This window comes from Rhinolophus ferrumequinum, assembly GCF_004115265.2.
Source record: "Rhinolophus ferrumequinum isolate MPI-CBG mRhiFer1 chromosome 15 unlocalized genomic scaffold, mRhiFer1_v1.p scaffold_54_arrow_ctg1_1, whole genome shotgun sequence".
Classification (NCBI taxonomy): domain Eukaryota; kingdom Metazoa; phylum Chordata; class Mammalia; order Chiroptera; family Rhinolophidae; genus Rhinolophus; species Rhinolophus ferrumequinum.
The window spans coordinates 17,496,992-17,511,652 of record NW_022680357.1 but is presented as its reverse complement, the minus strand read 5'-3'; the positions used below and the strand labels follow the sequence as shown (position 1 = coordinate 17,511,652).

Sequence of the window (14,661 nt, the reverse complement as noted above, 5' to 3'; positions counted from 1 at the left end):
GACACCTCAAAAGGCATAGTAAGAGCTTCAGACTGGAGTGTATCTCACGCTCCATTTGGGGAGTCAGTCACCCTATTTATGTCAAGGCACCTGAAGGGACCGTTCAGAAGTGAGAAACGGGTAAAACCCAGATGTACCCTCTGGGCAGAGCAGGCTGTCGAGGTGGACAGCAGCCAGTTACAGCACGTGACAGCCCCGCCTGCCCTCCTATGTGGTCAGACCTGGAGACCCTAACCGTGGCTTCCAGATTAGAAGGTGCTGCAAGGTGGGGAAGCCAGGGCGGGGCAGTGAGCACAGAACCTTCAGGAACATCTACAGCGTAGGGGCAGACGAGAGGGTCCAGTGGGAGTGGTGCTGGGTCAAAACCAGTGTGACAGCTGTCATCTTCTCTTTGTGCCCAGGATCCTGCATTGGTTCCATTTGGCTAATAGGTCTCTCCCCCGCCCGAGTCTTTGCAGCGTGTGGCCAAGGCTGTAGCTCCATCTCAGTGTCCTCCAACGCCAAACGGCCAGTGATGTCACTCGAGGCACAAGGTCCTGGAGGCCAGAGCGGGTGGCAGAGGGCGGCCTCGGCATTCACTCTGATACAGAGCGAATCAGATCAAATCCCCACACCAACTGTTTGCTGTCAGCGGGGTATACTCAAAGCCAAATAAATCAGACAGTAAAACTGGTGGCCACAGCTGGCAAAACATGGCTCCGGGCCCAGTTCCAAATGCGGCTCAATCCCCAGTCCAGATTCGGCGCAGGAAAAAATGGAAGGAAAAGAAGACGCAATTAATTATCAAACTTTAATTGATAGACTAATCTTACAGGACAAACAATAAGACAGCTAGTCAAGGTTACACTTTTAAAAAATCCAGCAGCGCAAATCTCACAGACTACATATGTTCACCTCCTCCCAAACAGGCATTTGATTAAAAACAGAAACCAGAACAGAGTGCACACCACAAGGAAACACAGTACTTAACGTATATTGTCAATTAAACTGCAGAACTCTTTTAAGAAAGAAAGAAAGGTTCTTAGGATTCTGGGGAGCAGAGCCAGCCAGCCTGGCAGGAAGTGGACCAGCCGCTCTGCACTGACCGCCTGGACCCCAGAAAGGCCCCGGGCCCTAGGAAGAAGGGGCCAGGTGCAGGGCTGACGTTAGCACTGAGCCCTACGACAAAGGGACCAAGCTTTTCCGAGACAACAGGCATGAACAGAGGCAAGGGGCAGTCCCTCAAGATGGGGTGGAAGGAAAGCCGGCCCTCGCACGGCCAGTGGCACACGATTGCCCTGGCAAAGAGAGGGCACGCCAGATGCAGGAGCCCCGGACCGCTCCTCCAGGCACATGGTAAAGGAAACCCCCTCTGGCCAAAATAGGGCACCTTCTCGGAGCCGTGGCCACGTGGCAGGCAGTCTCTCGGGCCCTCGGAGGTAAAGCAGCAACTAAGGAACCTGCTGTGGCCTCACTGGGCCTCCGGTGGCCGAGGTGACAGGAAAGTGCATCCTTCACTCAGTTCAGCCGCACCGAGAAGTGACCCTACGTGCAGAAGACGTGTCACCGACCAAATGCTGACACCGGCGCTCAGCGGCCCAGCAGCCTACGTTCTGTCAGGCTGACCGACAGCCGAGGGACCGGCCGCAGCATGTGGCCCTGTCCTTCAGTCCACGTCACTTCAGGGAGGGAAAGGCAGGCATGACATCCTGCAGCACCCGTACAGATGCCAGACCAAGGCTGAGAGGCGCCAAGGCCCTAGCGGCCTCCCACACGCGGCCGCCCCTGGGCACCCGCACTGTCCACCTGCATGACCTCTGCCCGGGAGGGAAGGCCAGGACCCCAGCGAAAGACCAGGTCCCTCTGACAGCGGAGGGACCACAGAAACCATCCTGAGGGAACATGAACACTGACGCCCCCTACGTGGGGACCATCCCAACTTGCTAACACACTTAGTACATTCTGGAAGAGACCGCTCACAGGACAGAACAGAGAACACTGCCGGGAGGGGCCCCGACGGGCCTAACGGGAACGCCCGTCCTGGGGCTTCCGGGCCGTGGCCTCTGCTCTCCGAGGGCTCCCGGCAAGGTGTCCATCCCAGCAGCTGAGCGAGCTCTGGATAGCAGAACTCCAACAGCTCTGTACGCAGAGATGCCCTTTACACCATGACGCGCAGAGATCTCTCCAAGGAAGGGGAAAAGCACCATTTTACTTAAAATAAAAAGGCTCACGCAGGCTTTGGTCCTGTCTCGAAATGACACCAGCCTGAGTGAGAAGCGGTTTGGCCCCTGGGGAGCAGGGAGATGACGGGACACGCGCTCTCACTAGGAGGGAGGGATGGACGTCAGAAGGTGCGGGCGGCCACGTGGACGGCCAGGCGGCCACCTGGTGGGAAGGGCCTCTGCCAGCAGCACCCAGGCCAGTCGGACGGAGGGAGGGGGCGTGGCACTGAAAGGACACGTCTCCAGGACCGGGCGCTGGCCAACAGAAAGGGCATATTCACTGAGGACGCCCTGCTACTTCTGCCGGAGCGCTTGCCCGCAGACGTGTCAGCTGCGGGGGCTGCACCCTGCAGCTCCCCAGGGATGACAACGGGCCGTTGCTTGGATGCTGCACATCACAGATGTACTTGCGTCCCCAAAGCGAGAGAGGTCTCCCTGCCCAGAGGCGTCCCCTGGCATGGACTTTGCCAGAAGCACCTGCCTGTCCACACGGGCTGGACTCCTGGACAGCAACTCGGGGCGCGGGGTGGGAGTGAGGTGGCTCACAGGACAGTCACCAAGGCCCACACACACCGTGCACCTCAGTGACACAGAGCAGCCTGGAACCCAGAACGTGCAGGCAGGAGACTCAATCTCTCGCCAAACCCACGAGAGCCTGCACCCGAGGGGTGGGGGGCGTGGGGGGGATGGCAGCGGACACAGCGAACAGCACACGGACGCCACTCACCCCGGGTCCCCCTCATCTGAGTCAGCCCAGCCACAGGAGGCAGCAGAGGTCACGTGTGCAAAGAACACAGGGGCTAAAACCAGAAGAGGGGAGCGCCTCACCACAGCCGTTACCCCAGTCCGACACGTAAATACGCCGCCAACCCACCAGGCCGGACGTCTTCTTGTTGAGAAAGGCAGCACATCGGACCCTGGGACGAAAGCCGCTCGAACCCAACGCACGAGCAGAAAGACCAGATGGAGAAGCACAACTGAAAGCGTCACTGCACTGGGTAAGAATTTCGCGCAACTTCCAAAGAAAGAGGGCCTGGGCCTGCGGCCATATGGCTATGGGGACCGTCCTCCACCGGGTCCACGAGGCCCCTGCAGGCCTGGGAACGGCAGCTCGCGGTGTGGCGCGGCCCAGGCACGGCCACGCTTGGTGAGGGCCGCACACAACTGTCAAAGCAGTGGGGGTGGAACTGCCACCATCAGGCCCCAAGGGCAAGACGCTGGGACAGGAGTCGCTGTGACACTGCTGCACAGACGTCACAGCGAGTGTGGCAGCTCCCGGACCGAGACCCACTGGCTCTTCCCCTCCCAACACGCGTCCACGAGCAGCATGGCGGGAGCGAGGCCAGGAGAGGAAGCAGTGATGAGGTACAAAAAGAGGAACTGACATCTTTGGGTTTTCAAAACAAAAACTCAAATCTAGGAAGTGAGAAAATAAAAAAAGGAAAAGAATTAAATCTGAATCAGTGGACAGAAAAATATGGCTTACTAACCCCCCCAATTTGCATACAATTTTATATGAGAAAGAAAAACACCCCAATTCATCACAACGTAGTCCAAATGTTTGCAACCAAAGGTTTATGAAAATAGTTCAGTTGAAATCACTTTAAAAAAACAAAAAAAGAAACCAGAAAGCTTTTGATCATTCCTTTCTAAACACAACTGGCAGATCTACTCTCAAACACACTTCCGTGTCCCACACGACGTGTCCGGAACGCAGATGTACTGACTTTAAAAATGGTATGAAGCTGACGGCGAGAAAGGGAACCGGTGATTTTAAGTTAAAATTAAGCTAACGGTGAAAGTACATCACCTCTGGCTTCGGTCACCACATCACCTTAGATTGGATATAGACTTTTTTTGAACAAAGTTCCAGAACTCTGAAATCCGGGGTGCTGCAGGCCTGTCCCAGCAATGTCCTTCACTTGGGTCGGTCTCCTGGGCCAGAGGTGAGAGTGCTTTCAAAAGTACTGCCACTTGCCCAGCACAGTGTCTTTGATTGCATCCACATACTGAGTGGGGACCCAGTACACCCAGTAGTAAGAGGCTTCCGTGGGGCCCAACTGAAACGCCTGGAAAGGAGAGAGGAAAACCAGTGACACTTGAGACGTGAGGACAGGCAGCAGCATAGCAAAAATGGGGGCGGGGGTGCTGAGAAGTGAAGTCATGGGGGGGAACTGTGCACGTGGGAGCATTCGCTGGTCGGAAAAGAAGGAGGGAGCTATGCACCGCTGCCCTAAAGCAGCGGTTCCCAAACTGGGAGGCCCCCGGGCAGTCCGGGCTCGCGGCCGACTGGCTTCTCCCCTTAGTTCCTGCAGCCGGAGACTCTGCATCCCCAAGTCCCCGGGCGGGGAACAGTGCTGATCCAGAGGCCAGTTTGGGAGCCACTGCCCTAAAAAGGCTGTCACACATGCAGAGGGAAAGATGAGCGTTCAGAGCAGCGCGGTCAGAAAGGGTAAAAACCTGCAAACAACCTACATGTCCGTCAGTGAGGGGACGCAAAATTAAAAGTGACGTGGCCTATTTGTACGAACACTGGATCACTTTTAAAAGGGATGAACCGGATGTAACAGTAAATACAGACAGATCATAACGTCGAACCAGAAAAAGCAAGTTGTAGGAAGATACATACCATGGTACCACTTACGAAAACTGAAAAAACACAAAGCAATACTGAATCGTGTTCATGGCTACATATGAAAATAAAAGCAGAGAGATGGGAAGATCCACATGGTAACTCATGACAGTGGCTGTGGGGGAGGGGAAGACAACGGGGACGCATTCTGCGCCGGTCAATTTTCTTTTATTTAAAATAAGATCGAAAGCAAGTTACGCGATATTTACAACTGTCATTTCTTGGTGATGGATATATGGGTTTGTTATAGGGGTCTCGCTTCTTTTCTGCCTCTTGAAAGATTTTTCTAAAAATGCAAAAGCGTAGCCACCCCGTTCTAATGTGAATCCTGGCACACCACTCTAGCTGGTGAAATGGTGTCTGCAGAGGGAAAGAAAGACTTTCTCTGGCCCAAAGTAAACGTGCTAATGAGTGGCATTTAGAGAAGAGAAGGGGCGATCAGAACCGCCGCTGCCAGAACGAACTCCAGAGAGAAGCGAGTGTTGAAACTGAATGGCGAGGGCTGACATGACCCAGCTACCCCAGGCCCTAAGAGGCGTTCCCACCGGCCCACTCAGTGTGTGTGAAGCTGCTCACCTCACTGCCCGAAAACTGGGCCACACTGGGCGGGCACATGTTCCCAAGGGCAGTGCAGGGGCCCAGCCGAAAAGATCAGAATCCAACTTTTAAAACAAAACCCCAAGTAAGCAGGCAAAGCAATCCACCTGCAGTCTCTACAGCCTACAATGGGGGCGGGGCCTGGACGCATGGGGCGCTGTCATCGTCACTGCCCCTCCAGGTCGCTCCCTCGCAGCAGCGCTGACAGACAGGTGTCGACCACAGGACAGGGCACCACTGACTTTTCCTCGAGCCAGGACATCTGTCTGCCACAATGCCAGGTCCCCTCTTCTGGGATCTTCCAACACCTCCCCGCACCGTGGACTTCGGAACCCCACCCCACAGGTCGAACCACGGGCTGTTCTTGCCCCTGGGAGGGGCCGAGCTGAAGAAGCTACCCGCGCAGAGGGCGGGTGGCAGATGGCCGGCCGCCCTCCCCTTCACCGTGACTTAGGAGTGTGGCCACTCCACACAGTGCAGGGTCAGGAGGAGGCGTGCCCAGGATGCCTGTTCACGGCACTCGGGCCGTGCCCACACATCTGTCTCGGAGAAGGGCGGCCGCCGGCTACCGCACATCCCGTGCAGCACGGCAGTCCACAGACCCTGCTCCCCACAGGGTCCCCGGCCCCTGGACGGCTGCGGCACCCCACAGGGGAGTGCCTGGTGCCCCAAACGCCAAGGCTGGTGGGAGGGTTCGGTCTCTATGCAAGACAAACGTTACAATGAAAACCGACAAGCCGTTCCTCTTCGTGTTTATTTTCCTGGTCTAAAAACAGAATATTACAAATAAGAGGGAGGAAAAGAGATCCAGCATGTCCCCTGTAAACTGCAGGAAGGTGGCGGGGGCCGCGGCGTGCAAAATGAACAGGCCCAGGACGCACTGTGGACTAAGTTCTAGGGAGGTGAGGACCACTCCTTCAGAACAGAGCTCCCCGTCCGGCTACGTCCGTCCCCGCAGGGTGGGGGCTGGGGGGGGTAGCGACAGCACGGCCACCAACTCACCATCATGTGGTAATCCTCGTGTCCCTCGATGGGTTCGCTGACCACGTTCTTGATGGAGCCCATGGGCAACTTCTCGGTCCGCTCTAAGACGACACACATGACCGGTTATGCAGAAGCCGCCCGAGTGTGCCCGTGACCCCGCAGGCCCTCGTCAGGGCTGGGGGCTTTGGGATCCACCGGAACGTGCTCCCCCGTGCCCTCTAGAGACGATGGACTAGGCCCTTCTGACAGTGCATGGAGAGCCCTGGGAACTTTAGGAGCAAATGGGGGGCAGGACATGGCAACGGAAGGGTCTCTGAGAACAGAGCTGCCTCCTTCCCGGTGCTGTTTTTAAGTCTGACAATGAATAAACCCCCAAGCAGTCCCGCTGCACCCTCACTGCCCGAGCCCAGCGCAGGCTGAGGCCGTTGGCGCTTGGACGGTCCACAGGACCAAACACAGAGGTCCCGGCATGGCCCCGGGGCTCGCAGAGAGGGGCCTGCGGGGCGTCCCGCTTGTCTACCCCATGTCCTCACCTTCCCCCACCCCGTTCCCTCCCCTGGCCCCCACCCTCCACATACACACACTGGAAGTTCTCTTAAAGTATCTGTAACCTCTCGTGGCAACCCTTATTACATGGAGTCAGAAGACGTTTTCCCGCAAGGGGAAGGGAGGCAGGTAGAGCAGTGGCAGCAAGGCGGCCTGGAGGGAGGGGACTGCTGGCAGTGAGACGTGCAGCGGGACGGGGACAGCAGGGGCGGGGTGCTCGTGCAACAGGAAGCCAGCACCCAGAGGCAGCGGACACCCCCGGGACAGGGTTTCTCAGCAAGTCAAACCAAGGTGAAAAAGAAACACTGAAGCCTTTGCAGAGAGAAACGTCTGGAAAAGGCAGAATCGGAAAACAGATAACTTGACAAAACGACCAGGAATTCAGAGACCGGGGTTTTCGTCTACCTGGTGACTTGAGACTTTATTTCTGTCCAGGGGGGCCTTGGTCTCTGAAAAATGGGGCTGGAACCTGAAGCTGTTCATTCAGGTTCTAAGGTTCAGTGGCTGTAAATCAGTGACCCACAGGAGGACCTGACCCGCAGGTGGCTTTGAAGGGATGGAAACTCCTTAAAATACAAGCCACCCTGAAGTGTCCAAAGATTTTACACAAACATAGGGATTTCTAGCTTCTTTTGAAAAAGCAAGACTTAACATTTGCGGGCCCCATCCCGAGGGACAATAGGCTAGTGGCAGGGCACGTACTCCCCGTTCACGCTTCCTGCCTGGAGCTTGTTCTCGCTCCGCTGGGCCTGCGGCCGAGACCTGCCTCCCACACAAGTTGCCAGAGTCTGTGCCACAAACGGGAGCCTGAGTGTCACTCAAGAGAGCGGCCCATGGAGCAAGAGGCCAAAGAGCTGCTGGGATGGCCATGCACAGTCTCGCCAGCAGAAAGATGAAGCCAGTGGCTGGTGGCCAACTCCCAGAACAAGCTGTGCTCCGAGGGCGGGCTCATGACACTCAGGTGACAGCCCTCCAGGGCAGGCGAGGGCTGCCTGAGGTCCAGGATGCAGGGCTCGAGAGAGAGCCATAAACACTGAGCTGGGGAACAACTGGGACGACCGGACGGGTTGCTATGCAGAAGACAGCGACCCAGAAAAGGTCGAGGCCCTTGGAAGAAAGGGGGAGCCCTGACATCGTTTCCAGTTTGCTCTGACCATGCAGTTAGGGTCACACGTGAAACAGACGCAGCTAGCTACCGTATAATTGTTAGAAGACGAATGCTCTTGGCATTTCTGTCTCTGTTCATTTTAAGAACGAGGGGAGGATGGAAAACAAGAAACGTATGTCCGTATTTGAGATGATGAAAATCTCTCTCATCACCCCGGCCCCGATTATTTTCAAGAAAACTTTGGTCTCCTCTGAAGCAGAATCACACCTGTGGCCTGTCCCTGAAACGAATTAGCCTCAGAGGACAGGATCCCCTGTACTTCTTTAGCATTTACCTCGAACACTGAACACCTACAGTGCTGGCCAGAAAAGGTGAGTTAGGCATGTCGGGTCCCCTCCGGGAATCTGACAGGGCAGACAGGTCAGAGCAATGAGTCCTCTGTTCTATGAACAGCAGGGCAGCGAGTCGGGGAAGGCTTCCGTCGCAGAGCAGGTTTTATTAGTAACAGGTGACGTGAGGACACTGCACAGGCAGGAGGCACGTGGGAGCCTGGGGACGGCACGCAGGGCCAGCGCAGCAGGACACTAGGGCAACCCTTCAAACGGGGGCCTGTCACTGACAGCACCGGACACTATGCTTAGACATGTGAACTTGGCTTCAAGACCGAAAGGTTTCTGAACAGGGAAATCAGTGAGAAAAAGACTGCACGGCAGGTGGGAGCACAGAAGAGACCCTGGGTGCGGCAGGGAGATAGAGTACCGTCTGCCACGACCACGGGTAAAGATGGGAGGAGTCTTAAGTGGCACACAGAGTGGCAAAGAGAGACCCAGGTGACGGTGGAGTGTAACTGGCAAGACTTTGAACCACCTGGGGGAACGGAGGGGGAGGGCGTCGGAGACACTTCCCAGCAAACAGCAGGCCTGACCCACTGGGCACAGACGGAGGGCGACCAGGCGGGGGAGGGCAGGCCCCCGGGACTAGGAACACGGCACTGAGGACAGGGCCAGGCAGGGGACACGAATGAAGGAAACATGGGGCAGTGGCCCTGAAGCCTGGCCATCTGAGACCACTTTGCAGCCACGCGAGTGTGTGCATCAGGATGGCTACATCCGGTGGTGGTTTTTCAAGAAAAGCCAAAAAAAAAAAAAAAATCAGAGCAAGTGAAATCTGCTCCTCCCTCTTTTTTTTAAAGGCGGGCACAGCTCACAGTGGCCCCTGTGGGGATTAAACCAGCAATCGTGGTGTTACCAGCACCACACTCTAAACATTGAGCTAATCGGCCACCTAGAAATCTCTGATTTTTATAGACTGTGTGTAAACCGTAAAACCGTCGTCTATGGACAGACCCGGCCCCCGGGCCACACGTCTGGGACCGCTGGCTCTGGGTGCAACTAACAAGCCGATGTTTGATGGCCTGGCCCTGAGATCAGACCGCAGAGAATGAGGGAAAAGGCTCCCACAGAAGGTGAGCATCTAAAAGCAAAACCAGGGGACCAGGTGGCTCAGGTGGTTAGAGCGCGAGCTCTGAGTAACAGGGTTGCCGGTTCAATTCCCGCATGGGATGGTGGGCTGTGTCCTCTGCAAGTAAAGACTGAAATGGCAACTGGACTTGGAGCTGAGCTGCGCCCTCCACAACCAGACTGAAGGGCAATGACTTGGAGCTGATGTGCCCCGGAGAAACACACTGTTCCCCAACATTCCCCAGTAAAAATAAATAAAAGCAGAAGCAGAACCCAGGAGCACACAAAGCAGAGTGAAGAGGCGTGGACTCGCACCCGTGACAGAGGCCCGGGGGCAGAGGCAGGGAGCCGGGAGGCGGCTGTGAGCGGCAGCGTACCTTTTGTGCCGATCCACAGTTGGTCTTGTTCAAGCTTGAAGGTGAGTCGAACCTTTCCTCCGGACTTATTGTACATGCCGGACAAGGGGAAATTTGGCAGGCGGTCCTGGAGACACACAAGTGTGTGGAGGGAGGGACCACACACATAGCGGGACAGGAAAGGAAAAGGAGAAAAGGGACGGGACGCGAGGGGGGAGCATGCGGACCTCGGGGACTCGGGGGGCGGGGCCCGCTTCGGGATGCTGGCTTGGGGCTTACCTGGCCCCCCTTGACAGACGGCATCACGTCCTCTGGCTTTCCTTTATCCAGCACTTTCCTGTGTTGCTGTAACGTAAGTCAGAGGGGTTGTTACATGAAACAGCTGACTGCATTTTCGTGAAATCACTACCTCTGAAGAGAAAGGGGAAGGTGAAGAAAGCCTGGTGTTTGGGCCAAAGCTTTTCCTGTCCACAGTTCAGGGGCCCCTGGACGCTAGAGCAGCGCTAGGCAGCAGACATTTCTGAGATGACAGAAATGTCCTGTGTGTGTGCTGCCCAAAACAGTGGCCATGAGCCACGTGTGGCCATTCCACACCTGAAATGGAGCTAATATGACCGAATCCCTAATTTTACTCCATTTTCATCAGCCATGTGTGGCTACCACCTCAGATGTCAGTTCTAGAGCCAAGAGGATTTCCAGATTTCCAGACTCCCTCCACCCCCAGGTCACCACTGAAAGGATTCAACATCAAGCTGATAGCCACAAAGCATGTTGCTCTGCTGACAGGTACAAATGACAGCCACTTCTGTCAACGGAAACTCCCAAAGAAACCTCTAATGCTGCTGCTCGTAGACCTGCCTAGAACGGGCATTTCGGCCACAAAAACGGAGACTGGCCCCCCGTCAGCCCCAGCTAAGCACAAAGCTGGAAGAACCCACTTCCGCAGAGAAATGCTGACGACTCCATAGCCGGATCCTGAGAAGTCTCTGAGCCCACTCCCCCCCCAGCCCAGGAGGGTGAGGCAGCTCATTACGGGTCCTCACGAGGCTCATGGCCCCCGAAACAGCTCCTGACCGGCTCCGCTGACCCTCGTTGCCTTTACAGGGAGTCACCGAGCAATACAGCTAGCGCGACAGGGCCGTGAGTGGGTGGAGGGTAAAACTGGAGCCGGATTCAACCACCAGGGCCCATGAGCCAGCTCGAACCCCCACCAGCATGGCGAAAACCCTCGGTGGGAATGAACACTGCCAGACTGCTGGTGAAGGGTCAGCCGTCCATCAGCCCCCGAGTCCCGACAGCTGACGAAAGCCAGGACAACGGGCCCCTCTGCTTAGTCTACGTCAGGCCTCCTGGCTCGCATCAAGGAGACACAGCAGCACGCAGCAGCTTCGTTTGACTCATCCTCCCGAGCACCCTTTGAAGAACTTGCCCTGCACTCTGGACAATAGCTCTAAGCCTGTTCAGCTACCATTTGCCACTTAAAACCTGTATTTAAGAGGCTTGTATGCTCCCAGGGTGTGGCCGCGGGACGCTCCCATTTGCCGGTTTCATACATGTGAGAGAGGAAAATAGGAAGGTGGAAATGAACTCAGCTGGGAACAAAACATTCTGACTCCGTATCTGGGGGTGCAAGTGTCCTAACAAACACCTTTTAAGTTTATAGCCCCTTATCTGAACCCCCCCGGGCAGATGTTTGCCAAAAGCTTCAGGGGTTTTATGCATGTCATATAGTTTTAAAATACGTTATGGAATGTCCTTCCCGGGGTCTGGGGCAGCCCTTCGTCACCAAAAGTGTTAACGTGTCTTTGGTAAAACAGGAATATTCACAGTAACCCTGGCTAGGGCTTGCTCCACCTACAAAAACACGTTTGGCTTCCGCTCTCTCAGGGTCTGGGAAGCACAGACGAGGGAACATGGGCCTGAACAGAAAATGGTCCTTCTCACCGTCGGTCACGTGGTTTGGTGCCCGTGGTAACTAAAACCAGTGCTGGTTCCGACTCGGGACACAGGCTGGCAGGAGAAAACTTGTTTTCCTGCAACACTGCTCAGAGGGGCCAGGAGGCTCCCTAACAATGAGTGGGGGCTGCTGAGTGAGTAGAGCACAAGCGACGGTGCTTCCTGCCAGACCCCGACGGTGAATTCCTCTCCTTTCCTAATTACACAAAGGATTTTAATGGCTACAACGGGCACGAGACCAGGCTCCATCTCGTCCATCCAGAATGACAACATGGAATGTGAAAGATCAGGCCCTCATGGCACGGATCAGGAGGGGGTAAAAAAAAATCAGCGGACTTATCTTCCTAGTCTGCCCCACTTTGCTTCCTGAAATGGTGAGTTTTAAAGGAACCTCTGAAGGCTACTGATTTCCATGCCTCTCCAGAAATGGCCTGCTGACGTGGGGAAAGCCAGACGCCAGGAAGCACACGTAACCACTTGACAAAACGGGGAGGGAATCCCAGTGACAGCACTTTTGTCTGGCACTGAACAGGACAGACGCCCACGCGGAGGCTGAAGCCTGACTTGACGAGGGCCTTAGCCTAAAGTAGACAGAGTTGACACACACTGACCCGCCAGATGAGACAAAGCTGCAACTCTCAGGTAGTTGGCACCTCCACTCAACAGCCAGCCGCACCCAACTGCTGCCATAAATTTCCATCATGGGCCCTGTCCGAAAAGGAGCTTATTCTAGGGAGAACGTAACCAGCCCCGGCTCCAGAGGACAAAGCCTCCAACTTCCCAGGACGATGTCACACGATGGACTCACTTTCTGCCTGCACAACGGCTCCTTCTTGTTTTCTTCCGCCTTCGCGTCCTGCTGGGCGGCATCTTTGGGCGTGTTTACTGCTAAAACATCATTGATCGTGGAGCCCACCACCATGATCTTGGCTCCGCTGGTCACTTTTATTTCCCTCAACGTCTTATCCTCAGGGACGAGTCCCTTGTACATGACTTTCTGCATGGCAGGCGGGAGACCTTGGGAAAAGGGAGCAGACAGACAGTGAACCAGGGAACGAAAAACAAACCTGGACCCGAGCTCTTTGGGCAACAGACCCCAAAGAGAGTACTGCTCTACCACCCACTACTTTTGTGTGCTTGGGCGACCTGTCTCAGCCTCACTTTCCAGAACTTTCTAAGAGTGATGGCAGTGGTTCCACCTGTATGGACTCGTTTTAAGGATTAAGAGGTAGAACGGAATATTGAGTGCAGTGTCTGGTATTTAGTAATTATTCCATAAATATTAGCTGTCATTCATTCCAAGTTGTTCCTCAATCTTCCAATCACTGAAACGTGAAGGAAGATTCAACAGTCCACAGGCCTGGGGGACACAGAAAGCATTAATGACCAAGTTCTTCTTTCTAGGGAGCTTACAGGCGACGTGGAGAAAGCCTATAAAAGAAATCATTTCAGATGGCAAAGAGTTGTAAACGAGATGAAATTAAGTAACACGAGCATCTGTGAAGGGATCAGCATGACAGCAGCAACGCTTTTCCTCAACTTCCCTTATGAGAATTACCTAAGACTTTTTGCTAAAAACAAACGCCTGGCCACATTCCAGATCCACCGAATCAAAATCTCCGGGGAGAAGAGCCCAGGACCTGTACATCTAACAAGCACGGGAGGTGATTTTCATTAGAGGTGTTTGGACCACACTAGTCAGAAGCCTGGTCCTTAAGTTTCCCACCGGCGGCTCAATCCCAGCCCGCCACTCACTAGCCGTGATTTTGGGCCTCGTTTTGTCCATCTGAATAATGGGCGTCCCAGTCCCCACGTGGCAGGACTGTTGTGAACACCGAGGGAGCGGAGGCAAAGAGCGCGGCCCGCGCGGGACCGAACGCAGCGTGAGCGCCAGCAACGGGATGGGAAGGCGGGCTGGCGCTGTCACTGCCGCGGGGGTTACCTGTGATCGCGTGAATCTTCTGCTTCAGCTCGGAGCCTGTGCTGTCCAGGGGGAACTTCACGTCGTGCTTAGTCTTGTTCCAGATGATTTTCAGGTCCACCAGCTCCCTGCCCGCGCCGCCGCCCGCGTCCTCGCCGTTGCTGACCGAGGCCTGGGCGGCGGGGTCCCCAGGGGGCTGGGCCGGGGCCGGCTGCAGGCTGCCCCGCGCGGCGCAGGGGTCCTGGGCCGCCGCCCCCGCCGCGGCTTCGGCCTCCACGCAGTTGAGGGGCCGCGCGGGCGCCTCGCTCGCCACGGTCTCGGCCTCGGTGTCCATGCCAGGCTCCTCCACGCCTGCAAAGGGGGCAGGGGGTGGGCGCTCGCCGCGGGCTGGGCCCGGGGCCGGACTCCACCCGTGCGTCGCCGGACCTCCGCTCCCGAGCCAGGCCACCCTTGCCGCCCCCCGGGCCAGAACGCACCCCCCGGGAGCTCCCGCTTCACCCGGGCCCACCCCGGCGCCCGCCACCCCGCTCCACTCACCATCCGGGGCCCCGGCCGCCGCCATGATGATTGTGTACAACACCCACCGAGCCCGCAGAGGCCGCCGGGAAAAGGCGAGCTGGCGGAGATTGGCCCCCGCAGCAGCCCCTAATCTCGCCCGGCCTGGCCGGAAACAGGTGAAGGTTTCTATGGAGACCCGCCTCCTCCGCTTCCCCAGCCCGGCCCCTGCCACGCTTTAGCTTTCCGCGGCCGAGGGGGGCGGGCCCCGGGAATCGCCCGCTGGACGGGCTCTGCCCCCTAGAGGCCGAGTGCGGCCGCCGCCGCGCAGGGGGGCGTGGGATCGCAGGCAGGCGGCCTGCGCCTTTAAGGGGCGGGGTTGAGCCCGTTGTGGCGGAAGCGGAT

The 14,661-nt window shown here is 56.5% G+C and overlaps 1 protein-coding gene across 1 annotated transcript; it reads right to left on the bottom strand.

Moving 5' to 3' along the window:
• Positions 1 to 3,920: 3,920 nt before the first annotated feature.
• On the bottom strand, positions 3,921 to 14,548 carry UBFD1 (ubiquitin family domain containing 1). Its single transcript, XM_033101297.1, has 7 exons — positions 14,299 to 14,548; positions 13,783 to 14,112; positions 12,649 to 12,857; positions 10,164 to 10,229; positions 9,906 to 10,011; positions 6,433 to 6,515; positions 3,921 to 4,270 (listed from the first exon to the last, which is right to left on the bottom strand). Exons 1-7 carry the CDS (start codon positions 14,321 to 14,323, stop codon positions 4,160 to 4,162), a joined length of 930 nt encoding a protein of 309 aa, XP_032957188.1. The 5' UTR covers positions 14,324 to 14,548; the 3' UTR covers positions 3,921 to 4,159.
• Between the last annotated feature and the right edge of the window lie 113 nt (positions 14,549 to 14,661).

Excerpts from the sequence above, each read along its gene's own strand:
- UBFD1 (XM_033101297.1), bottom strand. The coding sequence starts at position 14,323 with ATGGCGGCGGCCGGGGCCCCGGATG. Across the intron at positions 10,230-12,648 it reads AGCCGTTGTGCAGGCAGAAA|CAACACAGGAAAGTGCTGGA; the intron begins GTGAGTCCATCG and ends CTTACGTTACAG. Across the intron at positions 6,516-9,905 it reads ACTGTGGATCGGCACAAAAG|AGCGGACCGAGAAGTTGCCC; the intron begins GTACGCTGCCGC and ends GTGTCGTCTTAG.